The sequence below is a fragment of the Leptopilina heterotoma genome, unplaced genomic scaffold (genome assembly GCF_015476425.1).
Source record: "Leptopilina heterotoma isolate Lh14 unplaced genomic scaffold, ASM1547642v1 Lhet_278, whole genome shotgun sequence".
Classification (NCBI taxonomy): Eukaryota; Metazoa; Arthropoda; class Insecta; order Hymenoptera; family Figitidae; genus Leptopilina; species Leptopilina heterotoma.
The window spans coordinates 189,340-214,012 of NW_025110986.1; the positions used below are offsets into that span (position 1 = coordinate 189,340).

A 24,673-nucleotide genomic window follows, 5' to 3' on the forward strand; every position below is an offset into this window, starting at 1 on the left:
TACAAAAAATATGTAATTACAATGTATAATGATTTTATATGTATACCTAACATTTTTAATGTGACGAATCAAAATTTTTATTTCATATAATATTCAAACATAATGTGAATATTTCATAGATTGTGATAATTAGAAATTTCATTTTATTATTTTAAGATATATGCGAAATGAAGAATGTAATAAAAGAAAGCAAAGAAAAAAAAACTCATTGACATCGCTAAAGAAAAAAACTGTACTTAGTGTCATTTGACATTGAACTTAGTGATAGTCTACGAATAAAATTAAACAAGCGTATTTTTTCGTACTTAAATCATTTTTACGTTAATGCTACACAAAATACTTTAATTTGTACAGTTTGTAAATATTGTTTTTTTATTATTTCGATCAGCAAAATAAAACTGATCTCCTCTAAAATTGCAAATTTTATTTTGGTAAATCCGAATTAATTTTATTAATTAATTTAATTTTGTTAATAAGAAGTTGATACTTTCTTTGTAATTGTTTTATTAATAAGGAATTGAAAATGTCTTAACAATTATTTTTAAATAATTAACATATTTTTATTATGCAGCTCAAAACTTAATTATTTTTATTAAAACTTACAATTTCAGTGTTGTTTTTTCTTTTATAAAAAAGTGTTTTATTTTTACATTCTCAGAAAATTTTCTGTACGACGGAATAAAAATTCTTTTACAATTTTTTTTTCCTAATTACCTACTTTAGATGAATTACATAAAATATTGAAGAATATCACACCGTACATTAATATTTCTGAGCACGAGTTTATTATGAGCTGTTGAATTATAATTATTATTTTTTTAAAATAAATCTTTGATTTTTTCCCAATTTTTTTCTGTGTAAGAACAAATAAAATTTGTCCCTTTTAATTATTTAACTTTCACTTTACAAAAAAATCACTGTCGATTTATTATAATTTTTTACACACATTTGTGTATAAATTCTCATAATAAATTATAAATATTTTTTTCTAAATTGGAGAGTAATTTAGTTATAAGGACTTGCAGAATTTGTATTTATATTTATAGTTAATAAATCATTTCAAATTCTACTTAGATGCTTTTAAATAATTTTGCAATAAAGAATTTCAAATTGACTGATGAAAATAATTTGGAGTGAATTTTTTTTTCTTAACAATGAAATATTTATTTTAGGTACATTATGACTGTATTAATTTTTTTCCTTATCTTCGGACAATTCTTTTTTAATAACTTTACTGTCATTAGATTTTAATTTATCATTGTCGACAATTTCTTTTTTAATTGTAGTTTTACTATCGCTCCACCTTGTGTCACTTTTCGACTTACTATCACTTTGCGATCCATTCATTTCTCCGACAGATCTTTCATCTTGTATCTCAACGACTTCGACTTTTCTTGAGTCGCTGTGAACTACTTTGGAAGTGACATGGTATACATTTTTCAAGGTTGACAGGTACATATGAGAATCATTCTACAAGAAACAAAAAGAAAGGGACAAAATTTTAGATTAGTTTCACAAATATTAATTTAAAAAATGAGGCCGGAAGAAAAGTCCGCAATGTTTTTAAAAACAAAAAAAAAAAAAAAAAAACTCACGGAAAGTAGAATTTGTCAGGGAAAAGTCAGAGAATTATTAAAAGTACTGAAAATAATTAAATTTTTAGAATTCATAAGTAAATTCTGAATTTTTGTGTCTCTTTTGTTTGCCTCATAAACTATGAAATTACCACGAATTCTAATACAAAACCTTCAAATTTTTCTATTTCTGACAATAATTTCTTTTTAAATAACTTCATTCATTCTTGAAGAACTGTCATAAAATTATTACTTAGAAATTATATTTAATTAATAATTTTACTTGAATTTCAATTTGAATTTTTAGAAAATTTTGAATGAATTTAACTAGAAAATTTAAAGAACTTAACTTTTTTTTAAATAATTTTAATAATTCAAGTTCTTCTGAAATTAGTTAAATTTTTAATATTTTAATTCATTATTAAAAATAATGGATTTATAGAAATATTTTAGATAAAAACTCTAAAAAATAATTGAATTTTGAAGAAGTCACAAATAATAATTAGTAATTTTTTTAAATAATTGAATTTTGAAAAGGTTTAAAATTCAAATCTTTGAAAATCTAGAGTTTTCATACTTTTAATAAACAATTCCGTAGAACTAATTTTTTTGAACAATTTTAATTTCAATTCTGTTGAAATTATTTGAATTTTTTAATATACATTTAATTACTTGCAAAGTTATAACGAAATTCTTCCCAAGAATTCAATTATTTTTATAAATAGCAAAATTCTTCGCCGAAATTCAATGATTTTCAATATCTATTATTTTTATAAAATTTGCCCAAAGAATTCAATTATTTTTTTTTAATTTTGATAAAATTCTACGCAAACATTCAATTATTTTCATAAATAATAAATTTTTTCATTGGAATTCAATTTTTAAAAAAAATTTTAATAACAATTTTCACAAGAATTCAATTATTTTGTATGAAATTCTTCTCAGAGATTCAAATAATTTCATAAATAATAAAACTTGTAGCAGAATTTCAATTATTGTTCATACAAGTTTAAATAAATTCCTCGAAAAATGCAGTTATTCTAAAAAATTTAATTAAAATTCGTAAAAAGAATTCATTTATTTAAAAATTTATTGGTAAAATTCTTTATATGAATTCACTTTTAAGAAACATTCACTTATTCTACAAATTATTTATTTTTGTTTTTAAATAATTGAATTCTCGTAGAATTTCCTAATATTTTCAGTTACATATCGTCCTAAAAGTCAAATTCAATTATTTACAAATTTTTTATAAATTTCTTCGCAAGAAGAATTATTATTTTTCATACAATTTAAATAGATTTCGTCGAAAAATGTATTTATTCTAACAAATTTTATTAAGATTCTTCAAAAGAATTCAATTATTTAAATTTAGTAAAATTTTCTAATAAAAATTTATTTAAATATTAATTTTAGTTAAAATTTTGGAATATAATTAAATATTAAATGCGTAATTGTATAGCTTGAATTTTTAGAAATAATTGCAAATGGATTTGAAAATTCTCAAGAAACTTTGTCAAAAATTATTTAAAATAATTGATTTAAAGAAGAGTTTTAGTTAAAAATTCTAGAAAAAAATAATTGAATTGAAATGATGAAAATAATTTTGAAGAAGTTAAAGTAACAATTATAATCTTATAAATTATTGAATTTCAAAGTTTTGAATTTGAAATTTTAAAAAATCTTAATTCCTATGGAAAAATAACAGTTATTAAATATTTATTTAAAAAACTATCGATTTTTTCGAATACTTTTGCAATTATGTAAAGAAATTCGCAAATAAATGTATTAGAACATTTCTTTTGTGTATCTAATCTTTTTTTTAGAGTGAATCAGAATATTCTTTAGGGTGAGGGAAAAGTCAAAATCTTGTCTAGAAATCAGGGAAAATAATCATGAATTGGAAGCTAAAATAAAGCATCAGATTAATGTTATTTTTTAACAATTTAAGTAACAATTTTTTTTTAATTTATGAACATAAAAATTAGAGATGAACTTAACTTGAAATTTTTGTTTTAATTTTCCTTTTTTAAAAACGTTGTGAACTTCACTCTTATAATTTAAAATAAAAAAAGACACTAAATGATAATTGTTAACAGTTTGGAAACTATTTAATTATTATTCGATATACTAAAATATTGTTAATTAATATAAAAAAATACTTTACCATAACTTTCTTTAGTTTTTCATCAGTGTTTTTCAATTTATCCTTGTAAGATCTGAGATCATCGGAGAGATCCTTGATTGTATTTGATTGTTTATTACACTTGTCGCTGATAGAAGAGAGTTCATGTTGTATTTCAACCATACGTGTCTCCGTGTCAACGCGTGCATTCTCAGATCTTTTCAATTGACTGACTAGTTTTTCAACATCAAGAAGAGATCCCTTGTATATAACAAAACCTTCAGGAACAATTTGACTCTGCTCAGACAAAGCGCCATCGTCACGTCGTGCTCTCTTCGATGCTGGTCCATTGCCATAAAATATCGGCAACAGTTTTTTATTTCCTAAATTAACATTATTAATTAATTAACAATTTCCCTTGTTGTTATTTATTCATTCTGTTCTGTTCACTTACCCATTGCGAGTGATTGTAGAATTTTTTCCTCATCTTCTGTTTTCTCGGATGAATCAAGCTTCTCGTAATCTTTATCATCTTTCTTGACATCCTTAGCATCTTCATCTTTAGTTTTGTCGGTTAATTTGCGATAATGTAGCGAATCTCTAGTAACAACTTTCTGTACCAATCTTCTGACTTGAGCTCTGGATAAATTTAATCCAAGAGTGTAGATAAGTTCCTCGATGTCTTTATCGAAAATATAACCACAATGAGTCTGATCAAAGTAAACAAACGACAGAAGTAAATAAGGATCATGGGTGTAGAGTTTAACTTTCTTCTTCTTTCCATCCTTGTCCTTGTCTTTCTTCCCGTCCTTTGAGTCATCATCCTGAAAAAAGAGTAATTGGGGAAAAATTTAGAAGAATGTTTATTTACTTATTTATTTAAAAAAAGGGGGAAATAGTTAAAAGCAGTACCTCTGAATCTTCATCATCGTCATCTTCATCCTCTTCATTTTTTTCCTTCTCCTTATCATCATTTTTATTTCTCACTTCCTTATCATCTTTCTTGTCTTTACTTCCCTCTCTTTTCTTGTCGTCTTTCCTTTCATCTTTCTTACTTTTCTTATCATCGTCCTTCTTTTTCTCGTCCTTTTTATCCTTCTTTTTGTCCTCCTCCTTTTCTTTTGGTTTCTCAGGGAGACTGCATAATCCTCGATAAATACGAAAGCCAAAATCTCGCATTAACATTTCGTTAAAGAGTTCAGCGAAAAGAGAAACCTCGAATGAATGTTCCTGTGAATTATAAAGTTTGGCCACTTGTTTTTAAATGTCACTAAAATTAATATTACATACAGGCTTCGCACTCGGTAATTAATTTTTAAAAAATAGAAAAAAGTAACTTTAAGATCGAAAAAAGTAGTTATTGAAAAATTAAATTTGATGACTAAAAAAATCGTTTTAGATGATTCAGAAAAATCACAAAAATTTTATTTTGCATTTTATTTCCCTGATTTTTTCTAATTTCCATCGAAAATATTTACGTTTCTTCTTATAGGTACTGCTATTAATTGAATTCCTGCGAAGAATTTTATTAAAATTTGTTGAATAAATTGATTTTTTCGAAAAATTTTATGCAAATTCGATTGTAAATAATTGAATACCTGGGAAACTTTTATTATTTACGAAAATAATTGTATATTTGTGTAGAATTATAATAAAGATTTTTACAAAATAATAATTGAATTCTTTTGGGAAATTTTATAAAAATAGTAGATATTGAAAATAATTGAATTTCTAAAAATTTTTGAAAATAATTGAATCTCTGAGAAAAATTGTACTGAATTTGAATAAATAATTGAATCGTTTCTAAGAATTTTATTAAAACTTTTGAAAATAATTGAATTTTTGCAATGAGTGATTTATTATTTATGAAAATAATCGAATACCTGAGAAGAATTTTATTCAAAAATAATTGAATTCTTGTGAAGAATTTTATTAAAAATTTTTAAATAATTAAATTCCAGTAAAAATTTTATTATTTCTGAAAAAAAATTGAATTACTGCGAAGAATTTGCTAAAATATTTTTAAATAATTGGTTTTTTTCCAAAAAATGTATGTAAATACTATTTTAAAAAATTGATTGAATTGAATTTTACCAAATTTTTTTAAATAATTGAATAATTTCTAAGAATTATATTTAAATTTTTAGAAAATAATTAATTTCTGAGAAGAATTCACTTTTTTACATTATTACATATCCATTGACGTTTTCTTAAAAAGAAAATTTCATCTGAGGTACTTTTAGCAGAAAAAAGTGTATTAAAGTGTGTTTTCCTTTGACTTTTAACCTAAGATTGTTTGTTTTCTAACCTAATGCTAAATTGCTTTTGAGTTAAAAAAAATTTAATACATTTTAAAATTAAATAAATAAATGAATAGATTGTTTTTGTCGATAGTAAAACATTTCATTAATATATTTTTATGATTAAAACAATTAAATTTTTTTCATGAATTTCGAAAAGGGCTCAACTCTGACAACTATAATATCAATTTTCTCCAACTCACTGTTATTAAGGACAATTTTTTTTATAATTTTCTCATATAAAATAGCATTTAGTTACTACTAAAAAAAAGCTGCTCTTTTAATCAAAGCTGTTTGAAATAAACAGTTTTTTGTGTCTCCTGAAAAATTTCAAAAAACCGAGTTGAGCCCTTTTCGAAATTCACGATTCAATTGAATACCTGAGAAGTTTATAGAAGGGTGGCATGACAAAAGGGGTCAAGCAACAATTTCATGTTTTTACAGGAATCGAAAATAACACATTTAAAAATTTTTCTGATCATTAAAGAAAGATCTAAAAAAACAGTTTAGAGATATTATTTCGCTTTACCAGTAGAAATACAATTTATGAAGATAAACCTACATATTAGAGAGAAAAATAAGTAAAAGTGGACCATTTTGGGGTTACGTCAAATGTGCATATTTTCTTATAAAATTAATTGTTAAAAAAATATACAGTTTAAAGAAAAACTGAAAAATTAGTTTTTTAATATTGAATTAACGAATTGAATGCAAAAAAGTTTGCTTCAAAAAAACTGTTTGTTTTCAAGAAAATTGTTAATTAAATGTTAACTTTTGAAAGTAAACAGTACATAAATTTTCAAAAGCAAACTACAAACAGGGATATTTAAAAATTAACAGAAGAATAATATTTAAATTATTGAAAATTAGGTAAAGAATAAAACTATTTCTAAATAGACAAAAAAAAAAATTCAGCGAAATTTAATATATATTAAATTATATCAAAAAGAAAGCAATATTTTTAACCATATTAACCTATTCATAATAATATTCATTTCTTTTGTTTTTAACCGAATTGCATTGCAAGTAAAAATTTAGGCTATTTTTCATTCTTATTTTTATTAAAAACGAGTTTAAAAAACAATTTACAAAAAAAATACTTTTACAGAACTGTGCAAATGAATTTACTTGATTTTTTTATGAAAAAATCTCAATTTCGAAAAATTGTTGCTTGACCCCTTTCGTCATGCCACCCTTCTATAAAAATAATTGAATTCTTGTGAAAAATTTTATTAAAACTTTTTAAATGATTGAATTCCAGTGAAGAATTTTATTATCTCTGAAAATAATTGAATTACAGCAAAGATTTTCCTAAAATATTTTTTAAATAATTGATTTTTTTCCAATAAATTTATGCAAATTCTATTTTAAAAAATTGAATCCTTTTGAAATTTTTATGTAGATAATTGAATGGTTTGCGTAGAATTTTATTAAATTTTTTTTAAATGATTGAATTCTTTGGGGAAATTTCATGAAAATAGTAGATATTGAAAGTACCTATTGAATTTCGAAAATTTTTTGAAAATAGATAATTTAATCATTTTTAAGAATTTTATTAAAATTTCGGAGGAATAATTTTTTTTATTTTAATTATTAGCGAATAAAGTAGTGTAAATTAAAAGAAAAAAAAAAGAAAAATGTAGCTTTTAGTGTCACGAATCTAAAAAATATCCAAATAGTAGCAGATCGTAAAAAAATAGTAAATAGTTGGTTTTAATAGATGAATGTGAAGCCTATTATTAGGAAAAATTGAAATGAAATTTACCTTTGTATCTTCTGGTCTGTAATCGAGTAGAACGCTGAGGGACATCATTGTACAGTCGAATTTTCCGCTTTTTGCCGTTTTTGATGGATGAACGACAATATGGGAAGATTCAGGAAGATTGTATCTTTTTTCCAATTGAGCACGTTCACGTTCGTAAATTTTCTTCTTGTCCTCATCATGCTGAAAATATTTTGGATTTTTAGCAAAATTTAAATAAAAAAATTACATATATATAAACGTAAAACATTAGTTTTAACCTCTTTATTGTCTTTCGATTTTTTATCATCTTTTGAATCTTCCTTTGGAGTTGGAGTACTTTCCTTTTCATTTTCCTCAATATCATCCTGTCGACCCTCTTCTTTCGCCTGTTCCGATTTTATTGTCTTCGTGAGTCTTGCCACAAGCTGTGATTTAAGTCCCTTTGAACTGAGATTACGGGCAACCAATTCCTGTCGTAATTCATTTACCTAAAAAAGAAATTAAACATTTTCCAAGATTAATTAATTAATATATATACGATTATAAAAGCAACATGTAAAATTAGAAAAAAATAAAATGATTTACATTCATTGATTTAGGATCCAATTCCGAGTAATGTGTTGGATCTTTTTTCTCGGCAAGATTTTCATCCTGAAATAAGAAATATTATGTCAGCCTAGCGATAGTGAATAAGCTTAAGAAAAAACTACAAAAAACAGAAGCAGCCCCTATAACCTATGAACCGAACGATAACCACACACTTTTCATTCTTTCAGTTAAACACTCTCACAACATTTTATAAACTTGACATTATCTTCATTCATGATGAGTTTCTTGGTACGATTCAAGAAACTGCTAGACTCTCTTAGTGTCCTGGCTCTGGTGTCGGTGTGGTAGAGGTAGGTAATGGGTTAAGCAATTATATTACAATTAATAATGTAGAATATAATAAGAATTAATATTTATGCATATATATTATATATGTAAATCAAAAATGAAAAATATAAATGCAATTTTGAATTGATTTTTCAAATAACGTTGGAGGTTTTTTTCAGGAGAAGGGAATGGCTCTGCTGCGCTCATCATCGAGCAAACGTTTACCTCGCTTTGCTTATTAAATCACAAGAATGTAATTATAAAAAAAAAATAAAATAGATAGACTGCCAATGGGTACAGAGATCACCTTGCCGTACATTGTCCATCGATCTTTAATTTAAAATTAAAGACTTGATTACTTTAATCTTCTTAATTAATTTTTTAATTAAATTAATTAAACTTGTGTAATTGGAAAAAATCATTTTTCACTGGTAAAAGAAAAGAATGAAGGAAACAGGCTTCGCACTCAATAATTATAATTTAAAAAAATAGCAAAAAAAAAGCAAAAAGACTGAAAAAGGTAGTAAAAAAAGTAGCTATCGAAGAATCAAATTTGACTACTAAAAAGCTGGTTTTAGTTGATTCAGAAAAATAACAGAAATTTTATTCTGTGTTTTCCTGACATTTTCCTGATTTCCATAAAAAATATCCACTTTTTTTATCCTGGTAATAACTTGAAATCTAAATTTTTATGAAATTCAATTATTTTCCAAACTTTTTGTTAGAATTCATCAAAAATTCAATTATATTTAAAAATTATTTTTAAATGTAAGAAGATAAATTTCTTTAAACATAAAAATTTATTTCAATTAAATTTCAAAAAAATATTTTTAATTTTTATGAAAATTTAACGATATTCAAAAAATTTTAATTAAAATTTTTCATAATTTCTAGAAATTAAAATGTTCATACTTGAATAATTTTTGTTCAATAAATATATAAAAAAATTTATTTATTTTTCCACAGGAAAGAGAATTTTGAATATTTTTAATGTGAAAGCTTTTTGAAATTCAACTATTTCTAAAAATTCATAATTATAACACATTTAAAATTCAATTATCATAATCTAAAATTTTAACTGAAATTAATTTTTAAATCATAATTCTTATTAAAAAGTTCAATTCGAATTCAATTTATTAAATACAAAAATAAATAATTGGTATAATAATTGATTATTTCTCAAAATTAAACTCTCACAAAGATTTTTATCAATGAATTTTTGAGAATAATTAAATTCTTTTGAAGAATTTTCATAAATATTTTTAATCTAAATACATTTTTCCAAGAATTCATTTTAAATTCTATTAAAAATAATTGAAATTCTCTGAGAAATTTTATTATTTATGAAAATATGAATAAAATATGAATTCTTGCAACGAATTTCATTGAATTTTATTAAACAATTGAATTTCTGTAAAAAATTATATTATTTATATAAAAAGAATTGAATTCTTGTGAAGCATTTTATTAAAATTTTTTAAAAGAATTGAATTGTTTTGAAGAATTATATTAAAAACTTTTAAAAATAATTAAATTTCTTCAATAAATTTTGTTATAATTGTACTCAAAATAATTTAATACTTTCAAGAAATTTTACGAAATTTTTTTTAAATAATTGAATTGCATTAAAAATAATTGAAATTCTCTGAAGAATTTTATTGTTTATGAAAATAATTGAATTCTCGCAACGAATTTTATTAAAAAACTGAATTTCTGTAAAAAAAACTTTATTATTTGTAAAAAAAAATTGAATTCACGAGAAGAATTTTATTACAAAAAAATGAATAAAATTAAATTCCTTGAAAAAATTTAGTTACATATAATTGTACTCAAAATAATTCAATACTTTTAAGAATTTGTGTATAAAATTGTTTTAAATAATTGAATTGTTTCAAAGAATTTTATTAAAAACTTTTAAAAACAATTAAATTCCATCAAGAAATTTAATTATAACTGTACTCAAAATAATTGAAAACTTTCAAGAAATTTTACTAAATTTTTTTTAAATAATTGAATTGTATTAAAAATAATTGTAATTCTTAGAAAAATTTTATTGTTTATAAAAATAATTGAATTCCTGTGAAAAATTTCATTACTTGTAAAAAGAATTGAATTCTTGAGAAGGATTTTATTGAAATTTTTTAAAACAATTCAATTCATTCGAAGAATTTTATTAAAACTTTTAAATAATTGATTTCTTTCGAAAATTTTGTTTGACTAATTATACTTTAATTAATTGAATTCCGGTAAAAATTTTGACTTTTCGATGATATTATGTGAATTTTTATTTGTTTTTTAAATAATTGAATTCTTTTGAGACATTTTTTTAAAATAGTAGATATTCAATATATTTGAAATTTCATCGAAGAATTTTATTATTTTTAAGAATAATTGAATTCTTGCGAAAATTTTCCAAAAATTTTTGAAAATAATTGAATTTTTTCAAAAAATTTTACAAAAAAATTTAAATTGTTTTTTCTTAAAAATTTAAAGAATTTTTGTTTCAACTGTTAGCGGATTTAAAGTAGTGAAAATTTAAAAAAAATAAGTTTTGGTGGCAAAAAAAAAAATATCCGAATTGTAGCAAATCGTAAAAAAAGTAGTGATGTTTTAGTAGATGAGTGCAAAGCCTGATGGAAAAAACAGAATAAAGGAGAACAGTTAAAAGAAAAGAATAGAGGTTAAAATTTTAGAATTGGAAAAGTTTTCAGTTTCAGTTTTTGAAGAGTAAAAAAAGAGGAAAAATTGTACAACATTAATCGATCAATGGTCAAGTATGGCTGCCGTTTGAAAAACCAGTTTAGTAATGGAAAAAGAGAACCAGCTGCACGATTTAATGATGATAGTAATAATAATAATAATAGTAATAAAAATTGAAAAGTAATATGGGATGATGTGGGCAGTGCCTTTTGATCAGCGACGGCAGCCTCATCAGCATCATTGGCAGCATCCGAATCGTCGAGGTTAGAGGCGGCACGGAGTAATTTTCTTTCCAGTTGTTTCTTATAGTTGAGATGTAGACCGTCCCATTCCAGTCTAGTTGGTACGCATCGCCAAACATCTGGGAGAAATAGTATGACGGTTTCAACGCGCGAAGGCACCACTCGCCCCGACTTGTGGGTCGTTTCTGCTCGTCTGTAGTAGAGCTCCAGGAAGCGATACCTGTGCCGCAAGGAAAAACAATACCCAAACGTCAACTGAGGTTAAAATGCCTGCCTGGCTTAGCATTTTCCTTATTATCTAAACAATGCGTCATTTTTTTCTTTTCATTTGCCCACGTTTTAAGCCCACGTTCTGCGCACAAATTTTTTTTATCATTATTATTGTCATTAAATTTTTGAAAGAAAGAAACATATTTTTAAAATTAAATTATAGAAAAGAGAAAGAAAAAAAATCTGTAAAATATCGCCCGATTAGTCATCTCGAGCATACCAATAATCCAGGTTCTGGTATTCCTTGTTCTTCCCCTTCACTCAATTGTATATATACATACCTCCTGCGAATGAACTCGAGTTATAATCTTAACCTATCAATTTAAAATTCATGTTAGATTGTTGGTTTCTATTTTCAATTGAAATTAATCGTTCCAGCCGTGAAATCGCGTTAACTCTTTTCATTTCTTTTCATTTCCATAATCTACTTTCAATACCAGAACATATTTTAAAAACGAAAAATTTATTTAAAAAAAAAAAATAAATAAAAAAGGACCTTCAATACACAATTAGAATCAAAATATTCAAATTTTTCTATTAAAACCTATTTTGTATAATCAAGGTTGCCACAAAAATTTAATTTTGTTTTTTCCTGATTTCCAGAAAAAGTTTCGACTTTTTCCCTCACCCTAAAGAATATTCTGCGATTCACTTAAAAATTAATTAGATACTCAAAAAAATTTTCTAAAAACCGAATTTCCTAAATTTTGTAAAATTATTCAAAAACACCAATAACTTCATTTTCAAAAAATAAATATTTAATCATTATTATTTTTCCATGAAAACTAAGATTTCCAAAATTTCTAATTCAAACCTTTTGAAATTCAATTACTTATAATATAATAATTAAAGATGACCGAGTGATAAAATCATTATTTTATATTATTCCTGAAACTTCTTCAAAATTATTTTGATCATTTCAATTCAATTATTATTTTCCATAATTTTTAAATAAAATTTTTCTTTAAGTTCTCCGGCTGCTACTCTTGTGAAAATTTTCGATAGATTTTCTTCAAATTTTGAGAAAATGTTTCTTTGGGTGCCCTTTAAATGTGGTAAAAGTTTCAAACCCTTTTGCCATGTCAAAGAACGAGATATTGTGGTTGACATTTTTTATTTTTGACCTAATCGCATGTAAAAGTGAAAGTTTTAATTTGAATAACTCAAAATTCAGTATCGCAAAGGGTTTTGAAAATTTTACCACATTTAAAGGGCACCCGAAGAAACATTTTTTCAAAATTTGAAGAAAAACTATCGTAAATCAATTTTTTCAAGAGTAGCAGCCGGAGAACTACCTTAAATCAACAATTTTAATAATTTTTCAAAAAGTTCTTCTTTGAGAATTTTTTAAATCCATTTGTTTACAATTCAATTTTATGTGAAATTTCAATTATTCGAAAATTCTTTAAATAATTATACATTAGAAAATAAAAACTTCAAATAATTTTAAAAAATTTCGATTAAGTTTTTTGAAAAAAATTAGTTCCATAGAATTTTTAATTAAAAGTATGAAAAATTTAGATTTTCTAAAACTTTAATTTGAAATCTTTACACAATTCAATTATTTCTAAAAATTGCAATTATTAGTATCTTCTCCAAAATTTAATTACATATTATCTAAAACTTTAACTAAAATTAATATTATTAAATCAATTTTTATTAGAAGATTCTACGAGAATTCAATTATTTAAATACTAACATAGATAACTTATTGAACAATTAAATGTTTCTTAAAATTCAATTCTTATACATAATTTTATCAACAGTTTTTTAAATAAATGAATTTTTTCTGCAAATTTTAATAAAATTTTTAAGAACAATTACATTTTTCGATTAAAATTGAATTAAAAATAATTGAATTATTGAGAAGAATTTTATAAAAAAAATTTTAAACAATTGACTATTTAAAAAAAAATTATGCAAATACTATTTTAAATAATTGAATTCCTGTGAAATTTTCATTATTTTAGAAAATAATTAAATATTCGTGTAGAATTTTGTCAGAATTGTTTTTAAATAATTCAATTTTTTTGGGAAATTTTATTAAAATAATAGATATAGGTATACAAATTATTTAATTAAGAAAAATTTTTGAAAAAAATTGAATTTTATTAGTACTTTTGAAAATAATTGAATTCTTGTAATGAATATTATTATTTATGAAAATAATTGAGTTCCTCCGAATGATTTTATTATTTATGAAAATAATTAAATCCCTGAAAAGAATTTTATAATTTATGAAAATAATTGAATTGCTGCGAAGAGTTTAATGCCAAATTTTAAAACATTTGATTTTTTTGAAAAAGTTTATGCAAATTCTATTTTAAATATTGAATTCCTGTGAGATTTTTTTTTTTTTGAAAATAATTGAATGTTCGTGTAAAGTATTATCAAAATTTTTGTTTAATAATTGAAATTTTGCCATGAATTTTATTAAAATTTTTGAAAATAATTAAATTTTATTACCTAGTTTAAAAAATAATTAAATTCTTGTGATGAATATACTTTTATTTACGAAAATAATTGAATTTTGCAATGAATTTTATTAAAATTCCTAAAAAAAAACTGAATTTTGTCGAAAAATGTTGCTATTCATTTATAAAGATAATTGAATTGTGGTCGACAATATTTTTCAAATTTTTTGAAAATAATTGAATTTCTGGAAAGAATTTTAATATTTATTAAGATAGTTGAATTCTTTCAAAGAATTTCGTTAAAATTTTTAAAGTTGAAACTAATTTCAACAGAATTGAAATTAAAATATTCAATAAATACTTCATTAAATGATTTGTAAGTAATAACTTTATGGCAGTTCTTCAAGAAATTTAAAAACAAATTATTTATTGTCGGAAATAGAAAAAATTGATGGTTTTTTATCAGAATTCTTGGTAATTTTATAGTTTATGAGGCAAACAAAAAGACACAAAAATTCAGAATTTTCTAGCCGGCTGAAGCTAGCAGTCGCGGTCAGCACCCACCCATAGATTTTTTTGAGTAAATTTGAAATAAAAAAATCTGAGGGGTAAGAAAACGATGCAACTTTAGAAAATTGTAGTTTATACATCAGTGATGAATTTTTAAAAATTAAACAAACAAAATTGTTATAAACAACAGCCAGCACCCACCAAAATTTCTGAGATTTTTGTAATTTTTTAAGTAAATTCGAAATAAAAAAAAATCTGAGGGGTAAGAAAACGATGCGACTTTTACGAATTGTAGTTTATACATCGCTAATAAATTTCCAAAAGTTAAACAAACAAAATTGTTGTAAACAATAGCCAGCACCTAGTTTTGTAAACAAAACGCCAAGGGGAGATTTTCTTATAAATTCTAAACATTTAAGTTTTTCCAGTACTTTTAATAAAAATCCCTGATTTCCCTGACCTGTGGCAACCCTGATAATATAATAGAAAAATGCACAGAATAGAAAATGCATTGATGGCTCTTTTAAATGTTCAAAAAATATTTCCCTCTCTGTATTCGTCTAAAAGGGTTTTTAGTTTTAAGCTTTCAATAATGTTATATCTGATATTGAATAAAAACGAACTATTTAAGCCTATATTGCAATTTTTTAAATAAAAGTTTACTTTTATCTAAAATAATCTGACTCTAAATCATGGATTTTTTTTACAATAAATATAAACGAAAAAATGATTGATAATCGACAAAAAAAAATGAAAAATAATGTTAAAATTTGACGAGTGGGTCTTTTAGAACTGAAAACGAGTTAAATTATGAATTTTTTTAGGAGAATTTTTTGAATCGTACCATTGAGTGCAGCTGGACAGATCAATACCAGTGAGTGCTTTGCAGGTTCTTATAGCAGTTCTAATAAGAACTGATGGATCTTTCTCAGGATTTGGTCCATCTAAAGAGGGACTCCATGGCCCACCAATTGCCATTGTTTCATTTTTACCACGTAAACCAACCAAAAAATTAATAAGTCGTGTTGGATGAATATAATCGCGATCTGGATCTCTATCTTCCGTTACTCCACAGCAACGCTTGTAAATTTCCTCCATTGCTGGCATTGATATTAACATAACCTGGAAAGTTTTACATATTTTATTTATTTTTTCCATTTTCAAAATTCAAATAGATTCAAATTCTTTTATTTACAGGCATCGGACCGATTTGCAGACCTAAAAAGAGGCTTTAGTCGATTAAAAATAGAAAAAAAAAGTTGGAAAAATCGTTTATTTAATTCAGTGTTGTTACAAAAATGTTACTTTGTATTTCCCTGATTTTCCCCTTTCACTGATTTCTAAATTCAATTATTTAAAACTTGAATATTTTTGTTAAATAAATATTTAAATACTTGCTGTTTGTTATTCCCCAGGAAATAAAATTTAAAAAATTGTAATTTAAAACCTTCTGAAATTTAATAATTTATTTAATAACCCTTCCAAAATTCAATTATTTTCAAGAAAATAATCAAATTTTTTAAGAATGTTAATTTTAAATATGATCATGATTTCTCCGAAATTTTAAGAAGTCTAAAAAAGTTAATTTTAAAAAATTTCAATTTACTTTGTTCGAAGATAATAGAATGTTAAAAAATCGTGATAAAATAATTCTAAGAATAATTTTTTTCAAAAATATTTTAATATAATTTTTAGAAGCTAAGCTTTACTTTTGAAGATTTTTCATTTACATGCTTGAGAATTTAATTACTTTCAAAATTTACAATTCAAATTCTTCAAAAGTTAATTTTCAAAAATTTTAATAAACTATTTGAAAAAGATCAATCATTATTAAAAAATGTAATTTTTCAAATATAATTGTTCAAAAATACGATTATTCGAAACAATTTATTTAAAAAAGAATTTTAGTTATAATTTTGAAAAATAATTGAATATCAGAAGTATTATAACAGGAATTTTAAGAAATAATTCAATTTTAAAAGGTTTTTAAACTGAAATCTTTTATGAAATTAAATCTGAAATCTTTTAACTGAAATATATTTCAAAACAATTTTGAAAAGCAAAAAGATAAAATTCCTTAAATTATAAATTTTATTTCAATGAAATTAGACAAAAATTTTTATTGTTTCAATTTATTAAATAATTGTCGGGAAATTCAATTACTTCAAAAAAATTTTAATTATAATTTTTCAAAAGACTTATTTTTTTCACAATCTCTAAATTAAATTATTCAAAACTTCAATAATTTTTGTTAAAAAAAATATTTAAAAACTTATTGTTATTTATTTTAATTGAAATTTCAAATAATTGAAATTTCAATGTAAAACCTTTCAAAATTTAAATACTTTTAATCATTACAACTGCAATTTTTCTAAAAGTCAATTATTTTTTTTAGAGTTTTTGAATGAAATTATTCAAAATTTAATAATTTAATAACTTTAATAATTTTCAAAGAAAAATGTATTCAAAATTTAAATGATATTTAAGAAAATTTCCTATGTTTTTAATATTTAAAAATTTTTTTCAGGAATTCAACTATTTTTAAAAAATTTTAATTATGATTTTTTAAAAACCTCATTTTTTCAAAATTTCTAAATAAAATTTTTCAAATTTCATTACTATTTGAATACTTAGTTATACTTATTGTTATTTATTTGTCCACCAGGAATTAAATTTTTTTTAATATTTTCAGTGTTAAACCTTTTGAAATTTAATTAAAATTAGAACTGCAATTCTTCCAATTCTTGAAATATTTTCTAAATTTTGAACTGAAATTTTTTTCAAATCAATTCGTATCTAAAAGTTGTACGAGAATTCAATTATTTAAATACAAAAATAAGTAATAAAATAATTGATTATTTATGAAAATTGCCACTGTAACTCTAATTATGGATTTTTTTATTAATTTGAGAAAGGAAATTCAGTCTATTTAAGATTTTCAACAATTTGATATTTTTTTAATACTTTGGATAAAATTTGCTTTCTTTATTTATTTCCGTTTCTTGTGAAAATGCTGTTATTATGTGGTATTTTGTTGCAATATTTGAAAGAAACGTCAAAAAAGTCGTACTATCCGAGGCCTGTAATTATGAAAATTAAATGCAGAAAAATATTGAAGGAGAATATTTACCTTGGCAGAGAATAAATAATCAGAATCGGGTGGCTCTAATACGGCACTATTTTCAGTATACGAATCGACATCTTTGTGCATTACGTGAAATGAACATGGCTTATTTAATGTGAATGGCACATGCGGTGGGAATGCATCCACCCATCTTAAATTTGTAGAAAAAAAATCGCTAGGAATGTACATATTTTGGTAACGTCGTTTTATTTCCAAAACGTCTGCTTCAGGCCTTGAAAAAGAGTAAAAGTTTCATTATCAATATAATAGTGTGAAAGATTTGATTATTTAAATTTTAAATTGACTAATTTTGAAAGAAATGAATGTAAAAGGTTAATTACAAGTCAAGGGCGATTTTTGGTATTTGAACCATATAACGTGGAACGACTCGAGTGCGTCGACGAGGTCTAGGTGATTTACTTCTTCTTGTTCTTGACGGACTACGCTCATCTTTCTTTTCACGTTCTCGATTTCGTTCTTCCCGACGACGTTTTCTCTCAATTTCCTCATCGTCATTACGTCGCTCTCGAGATCTTTCTCGTATTCTTCCAGCCTTCGTACGATTTGTAGACGCAACTCCACTATTATTATTAGAACTAAATCTGCTTTTCAAAACGGCAAAAATAACAAAAATTGAGTAAAATAAATATAATTGTTTTTGAATTATTTATTCACGAAACAATAATTATTTTGCAAATAAATACTTAACCTGCTATTTGAATTTTCTGATGGTGGAGGAACAGCATTGTATGTTCCCGATGGTCGGATTTGTTGTTGTTGACGATTCGATTGACTTGATTGGTGAGTATTTACGTTACTATTATTAGAACTATTGCCCATAGGCAGCACTTGAATTCTGGTAGCGTTCCATTTAAAAGGCATTGAAGGATTGTAAGATGCTTCTACCAGAACACGATCGCCGACAACTGGATTTGATCCCTTGACACAAGCACTGGAATCAAATATTCTATGTGAAATGCTTGCTACAAAAATTTTATTTTCTTTTTCCTCGACTTTTCCCTGATTTCCAGATAAAATTCTAATTTGTTCCCTGACCCTAGAGAATATTCTGATTCATTCCAAAAATTATTATATACTCAAAAAAATGTTCTATTACATTTATATAAAAAAATTCTTTAATTGTAAAAATTATTCGAAAACATCAATAACTTCATTTTTAAATAACTATTTAATCATTATTATTTTTCCATTGAAATTAAAACTTTCGAAAATTTCAAATTCAAACCTTTTTGAAATTCAACAACTTATAAAAATATTATATTATAAAACATGAAGATATCGATCGATTTCTTCATGTTTTGTAATAATTAAAGACTACCGAGTGATAAAATCATTATTTTATATTATAAGAATAATGTTACTGTAAATTCTTCAAAATTATTTCCATCATTTCAATTCAATTATTATTTTCTACAATTTTTAACTAAAATTCTTCTTTAAATCAAATATTTTTAATAATTTCTGAAAAAGTTCTTTGAAAATTTTCAAATTCATTTCTTTACAATTCAAATTTACGAAATTTCGATTATTCGGGAATTCTTCAATTAAATAGGCATATATTAGAAAATAAAAACTTCAAATAATTTTTTAAAAAAATTCAATTAAACTTTTTCAAAAAAATTAGTTCTACAGAATTGTTAGTTAAAAGAATGAAAAATTCAAATTTTCTAAAATTTTAATTTGAAAAGGTTTCAAAACACAATTGAGCCGCCGCGTACAATTACAGCAAGTGCTCGCGGTCGAAAAGGATAATACCAGACCACGTGCACTTGTTGTTATTGTACGCAGCGACTCAATTATGTATTTATAAAAATTCTTGCTAAGACGCATTTAATATTCAATAAATTGAAATCTAAAATTTTGACTAAAATTCCTTTTTAAATCAATTTTATTAGAAAGTTCTACAAGAATCCAATTATCTTAAATAATTGAAATAACTCCTGCAAAAAATTTTATTATTTGTAAAAATAATTGAATTGTGAAGGATTTTATTAAAATTTTTGGAAACAATTGAATTTTTTAAAATTATTTTTTTGGAAACTTTTGAAAATAATTAAATTCCTTCAAGAAATTTATTAAAATTGTAGGTATTCAAAATAATGGAATTCTCTTAAAGAATTTTATTTATTTATTTAGAAAATCACGGGACAAGCCATTTCGTACAAAGTACTCCTAAATCTAATAATTATTATAAATTTTTAAATAATTGAATTCTTTTGACGAATATTAATTAAACTTTTAATAATAATTACATTTTTTGAGGAATTCGATTAAGATTGTATTAAAAATAATTGAAATTCTCTGAAGAATTTTTTATTTATGAAAATAATGGAATTTTTGCAACGAATTTTATTGAATTTTTTTAAATAATTGAATTCATGTGAAAAATCTTATTACTTGTAAAATAATTAAATTCTTGTGAAGGATTTTATTTTATTAAAATTTTCGACAAGAATTGAATTGATTCGATGAATTTTATTAGAAACTTTTGAAAATAATTGACTTTCGGAGAAGAATTTTATTATTTATAAAAATAATTGAAATTTTGACAAGAATTTTTTTAAATTTTTGAACATACCTAATTGAATTTCTGCGAAGAATTTTATTACTTTTGAAAATAGAATAAAATAATTAAATTCCTGTAAAAAATGTTATTATCTCCGAAAATAATGGGATTTTTGCAAAAAATTTTATGTTAAAAATTTTGAAAATAATAAAATTCTTTTGAGGAACATAATCACACATGTATTGATAGTGTAGATTGATTATTATAAACAATTTTTATCAAAATTTTTAAAAATAATTTATTTCTATTGCAGAACTTTATTAAAAATTTTGTATATAATTAATTTCTTTCAAAAATATTTATAAAAATTGTATGTACTAGGGGAGACTGCGGCGAAAGGTTAAATTTTGCATAAATGATTTTCTCCAACACTTGGTCTGAAAGGAGTACTTTTCTTGGTAGAAAAATGTGGCGAAAGTAGAACTTACTATATATTATACTTACTTACTTACTTACTTACTTACTATATATATATATATATATATATATATATATATATTTGCATCCAGGCGAATTATATTGTCTAAAAAATAGTACATTGTACAACTAGTGGCGAAAGTGTGATTTTTCGAGAGTGAAGTTTGCTGCTCTCGCTACATATATGCTGCTCTCGCTATATATATATATATATATATATATATATATATATATATATATATATATATTGTAGGGCAACTTGTCCTCTACAACTTTCAATAAAAAAGTTTCTGATATTTTCGCGTAAAATACATGTTTTGTTCTTTTTTGAATATTTTGTTTTTTTTTAACTTTTCGCATGATCCTAAAGTTCTGAACGTTCAAATGAACGAAATTTATTTTCTTCTTCTACAAATTAAATTTTTATTATAATATTTTATGTCACTATGAATAAAATTAATTATAAAGATTCTAAATATAAAACTTATGCTTTTAATCTGTATTGCAATCAGTAATTTATGAAAATATTTTTAATAAAAAGTATTTCGTTCATTTGAACGTTCAAAACTTGTGGATCGTCTTTTCGCCCCATGCTGGGGCGAAATGTTAAATGGTTGGAGCCCCCAGTATTGAGTTTAGAAAAAACTTGTCAAAGGAAAAAAATTTTGGTTTCTCTTCAACTTTTAAGTAATGTAAAAAAATTATTTTGTTATAAACAAATTAATTTTTTTTTAAATTTGGACGTGATTAATATGTATTTTTTTTATTTATTTATACCTGATAACATACAGAAAATTTTCCAAAAAGACCCGAGATGGGCCGATTGAGTTTAAGGAGTTTAAAATTTTTCTTCAAAATTCGCTCAGAATTTTTAATTAAAATCTTTTACAAGTCAAGTTTTTTAAAACTTTAATTTGAAAGTTTTTAAAATTCAATTTATATTAATATTAGTAATATTAATTTAACATTCTAATAGATAGAAATAGTTGTTAATGATTAATTGTAAAAAAACGAATTGATATTAATGCAAAATACGGTTATTTAAAAATTTATTTTCTAACAAAAGAAATTTTATTTATTTTTTATTTACTTTATTTATTATTTAAAAATTAATTTTTATTTAATATCGTATCACTTTTGTTCTAATCAGTTTAAATTTTTACTAATTCAAATTTGTTTTTGTGATACATAATATTACACTCGAATCTCGCTATAACGAGAAGTTCGGGAGTCAAGTCTCCCTCTATTACGACGAGCGTAAGAGGAGAAATGAGAAATCCCCACTTTTAAGATTCTTCATTCATTTTTTTTAGTGTTTACAATTTACATAATGTCAAAATTACAAACGTAACCTAATAGTTTAATTTGAACTTTAACGTACAGAAAATTTATATAAGCTAAAATTTTGAAGATTGATATAATTTCAAATAAGAAGTGACCTTTTATGACTTTTTTATTTTATTTTATATAAATAAAATTGATTTTAACCAACTTTAAACCAAATGAATGTGCATTTGTTTATAAATAGTGGGGGTAATCGGGAGGAAATTTTCCTCGCTATACCGAGAGACAGAGCTCTCGTTATAAAGAGCACTCGTTATAGCGAGATTTGAGTGTATTGCAAAACAAATTTTTTAATTAATTTATATTTCACTATTTTATGGGATATGAATTTTTTCTCTTTTAAATTTTTTCGACGAATTTAATCAAAATTATATTTTGTTTAATTATTGTTAGAAATAGAAAGAATTTAATATTTTCTTTTTAAGTCTGTTACGTTGGACAAAATTCATAATTTTTTTTATAAATTCTAGAAATTGAATATTTTTCCAGTACTTTTCATAATTAAAATTCCCTAACAAAATAAAACGATTTTATAGATCATTCAATCTTTTTTAATGAAATATAATTAATAAGTCTTAAAATAAATATTTCTTTTTTTCTCCCAAAATAATCAGTGTTTTTAAAAAAAAATTCCAAAATCCCAGTCAAGACCAAAATTCACTGTCTTTTCCCGGTCCAAAAAAATTCCCTGTCATTTCCCGGTTCAGCGGCCACCCTGGGCACCTCTGTTAAAGAAGAAATATAATTTTGAATAACAAATTACCTTGTTTGAAAGAACACATCTTCATCGACGAAACCGAAATTGTCATGAACTTTGGTAACTATGCCTGTAAATACTCGTTGCTTTGTCGATGAAGAGGATTGGACGTTTTGTTGAACTTGTTGTGTAACGCCGGCAACCGATTGTTGAAAAGCGTTTGTATTTAACGCCCGCGGAGTTGGATATGAAACTGTTGCCACTTGTGGATATAATTGTCCTGCTATTCCCGATTGTAGATTTGAACTGAGAGTGGCCATTGAAGCCATTGTCAAGTTTTGCTAAAATTTCAATTATTGTTAATTAATATTCTCACACAATAACTTTTAATTCATCAAATTAGATTTTTTATTTAATATATTTCAAAAATTTACACTTACTTGTTGTAAACCTAAACTCTGTTGGTACACTTGCTGAGTTTGTTGCTGATATTGAACCATTGGTTGACCTCCTATACCACCCATGGCTTGGCCCAACATTTGTTGTTGTATATTTTGAATTTGTCCTATTAATTCATTTTCATTATTATTAACCACACAATTAAAACTATTTTATAATAATTATTAGAAGAAAAAAAAATCGATTTTTATAAAGAGTCATGAAAACTTGAATATTTTTGTTGTTAGCCAGCTACAATAAACCATAAAATTGATAAATACTATCTTGAAAATAATCAATATTTTCTAATCTTTATATACTCGTGCATACGTTTTTATTATATTTGATAAAAGCAATAAATATATTCAAGTAAGTTGAAAGAAACATATGGAAAGTTAGATGATGGTAAAAAAATGATATATAATGAATTCTGCCACAATTTGACAACATTAGGATCATCGACCTCTTATGTGCATATGAAAAACAGTAAAAAATAAAATTGAAAAATAACATATTTACCTGAATTTCTAACCCACGGTGGGTTCTTTCCACCTCCAAACGGTGATATATTACTCATTTTTGTATGATTTTTATGCTTTCCAAATGAATAGCCGATATCAATTTAATAATTTCTATTATTTTCCAATATCGCGTCTTTCACTTCGGCGCCATATTTCCGACATTGATGATGAACAATGGTAAAAATATTATAGATAGGCAAACAATATTGTGAAAAAAGCTTCAAATTGTAAAAAATTTAAGCCAAATGCACATACTTAGGGTGCGATCCCATGTAAGCAGAATACGTCGACCGAAAGCAAAAAATCATGAATGGAAAAGAGATAGGTAGATATTGTTGTTCTTTTCACTCTCATAATTTTCTGCTTTCGGTCGACGTATTCTGCTCACATGGGATCGCACCCTTAGGGTACGGTCCCATGATGAGCAGAAAACACAATGCAAAGCAGAATTTCGTGAGAGTGGAAAGGATAGTGATATCTGACTATCTCTCTTGCACTAACGAAATTCTGCTTTGCATTCTGTTTTCTGCTCATCATGGGACCGTACCCTTAGGCCGCAGTCCCATGGCAGCGTTTTGCGTTGCGTTGTAATGAGAGAGAATGCAGCAAACGTATATTTGCGTCTTTTTCTCTCCCATTACGACGCAACGCAAAACGCTGTCATGGGACTCCACCCTTAGGCTGCGGTTACACCTCTGCAGGCAGCCTGCCTGCCTGCAGGTTGTCATGGTAACGTACAAGAGTAAGAGAGTCAGTGACTTCAAACTTCTCCCTTACTCTCGTTGCTCCT

The 24,673-nt window shown here is 24.2% G+C and overlaps 1 protein-coding gene across 1 annotated transcript; it reads right to left on the bottom strand.

Moving 5' to 3' along the window:
* Window positions 1-597: 597 nt before the first annotated feature.
* LOC122504056 (cell division cycle and apoptosis regulator protein 1-like) lies at window positions 598-24,070 on the bottom strand. Its single transcript, XM_043614938.1, has 15 exons — window positions 23,882-24,070; window positions 23,365-23,489; window positions 22,991-23,265; window positions 18,589-18,831; window positions 18,221-18,481; window positions 17,886-18,111; window positions 15,600-15,877; window positions 11,526-11,781; window positions 8,329-8,394; window positions 8,022-8,231; window positions 7,765-7,944; window positions 4,612-4,929; window positions 4,154-4,523; window positions 3,742-4,082; window positions 598-1,470 (listed from the first exon to the last, which is right to left on the bottom strand). The coding sequence occupies exons 1-15, from the start codon at window positions 23,937-23,939 to the stop codon at window positions 1,189-1,191; spliced, it is 3,489 nt and encodes a 1,162-aa protein (XP_043470873.1). The 5' UTR covers window positions 23,940-24,070; the 3' UTR covers window positions 598-1,188.
* Window positions 24,071-24,673: the final 603 nt, after the last annotated feature.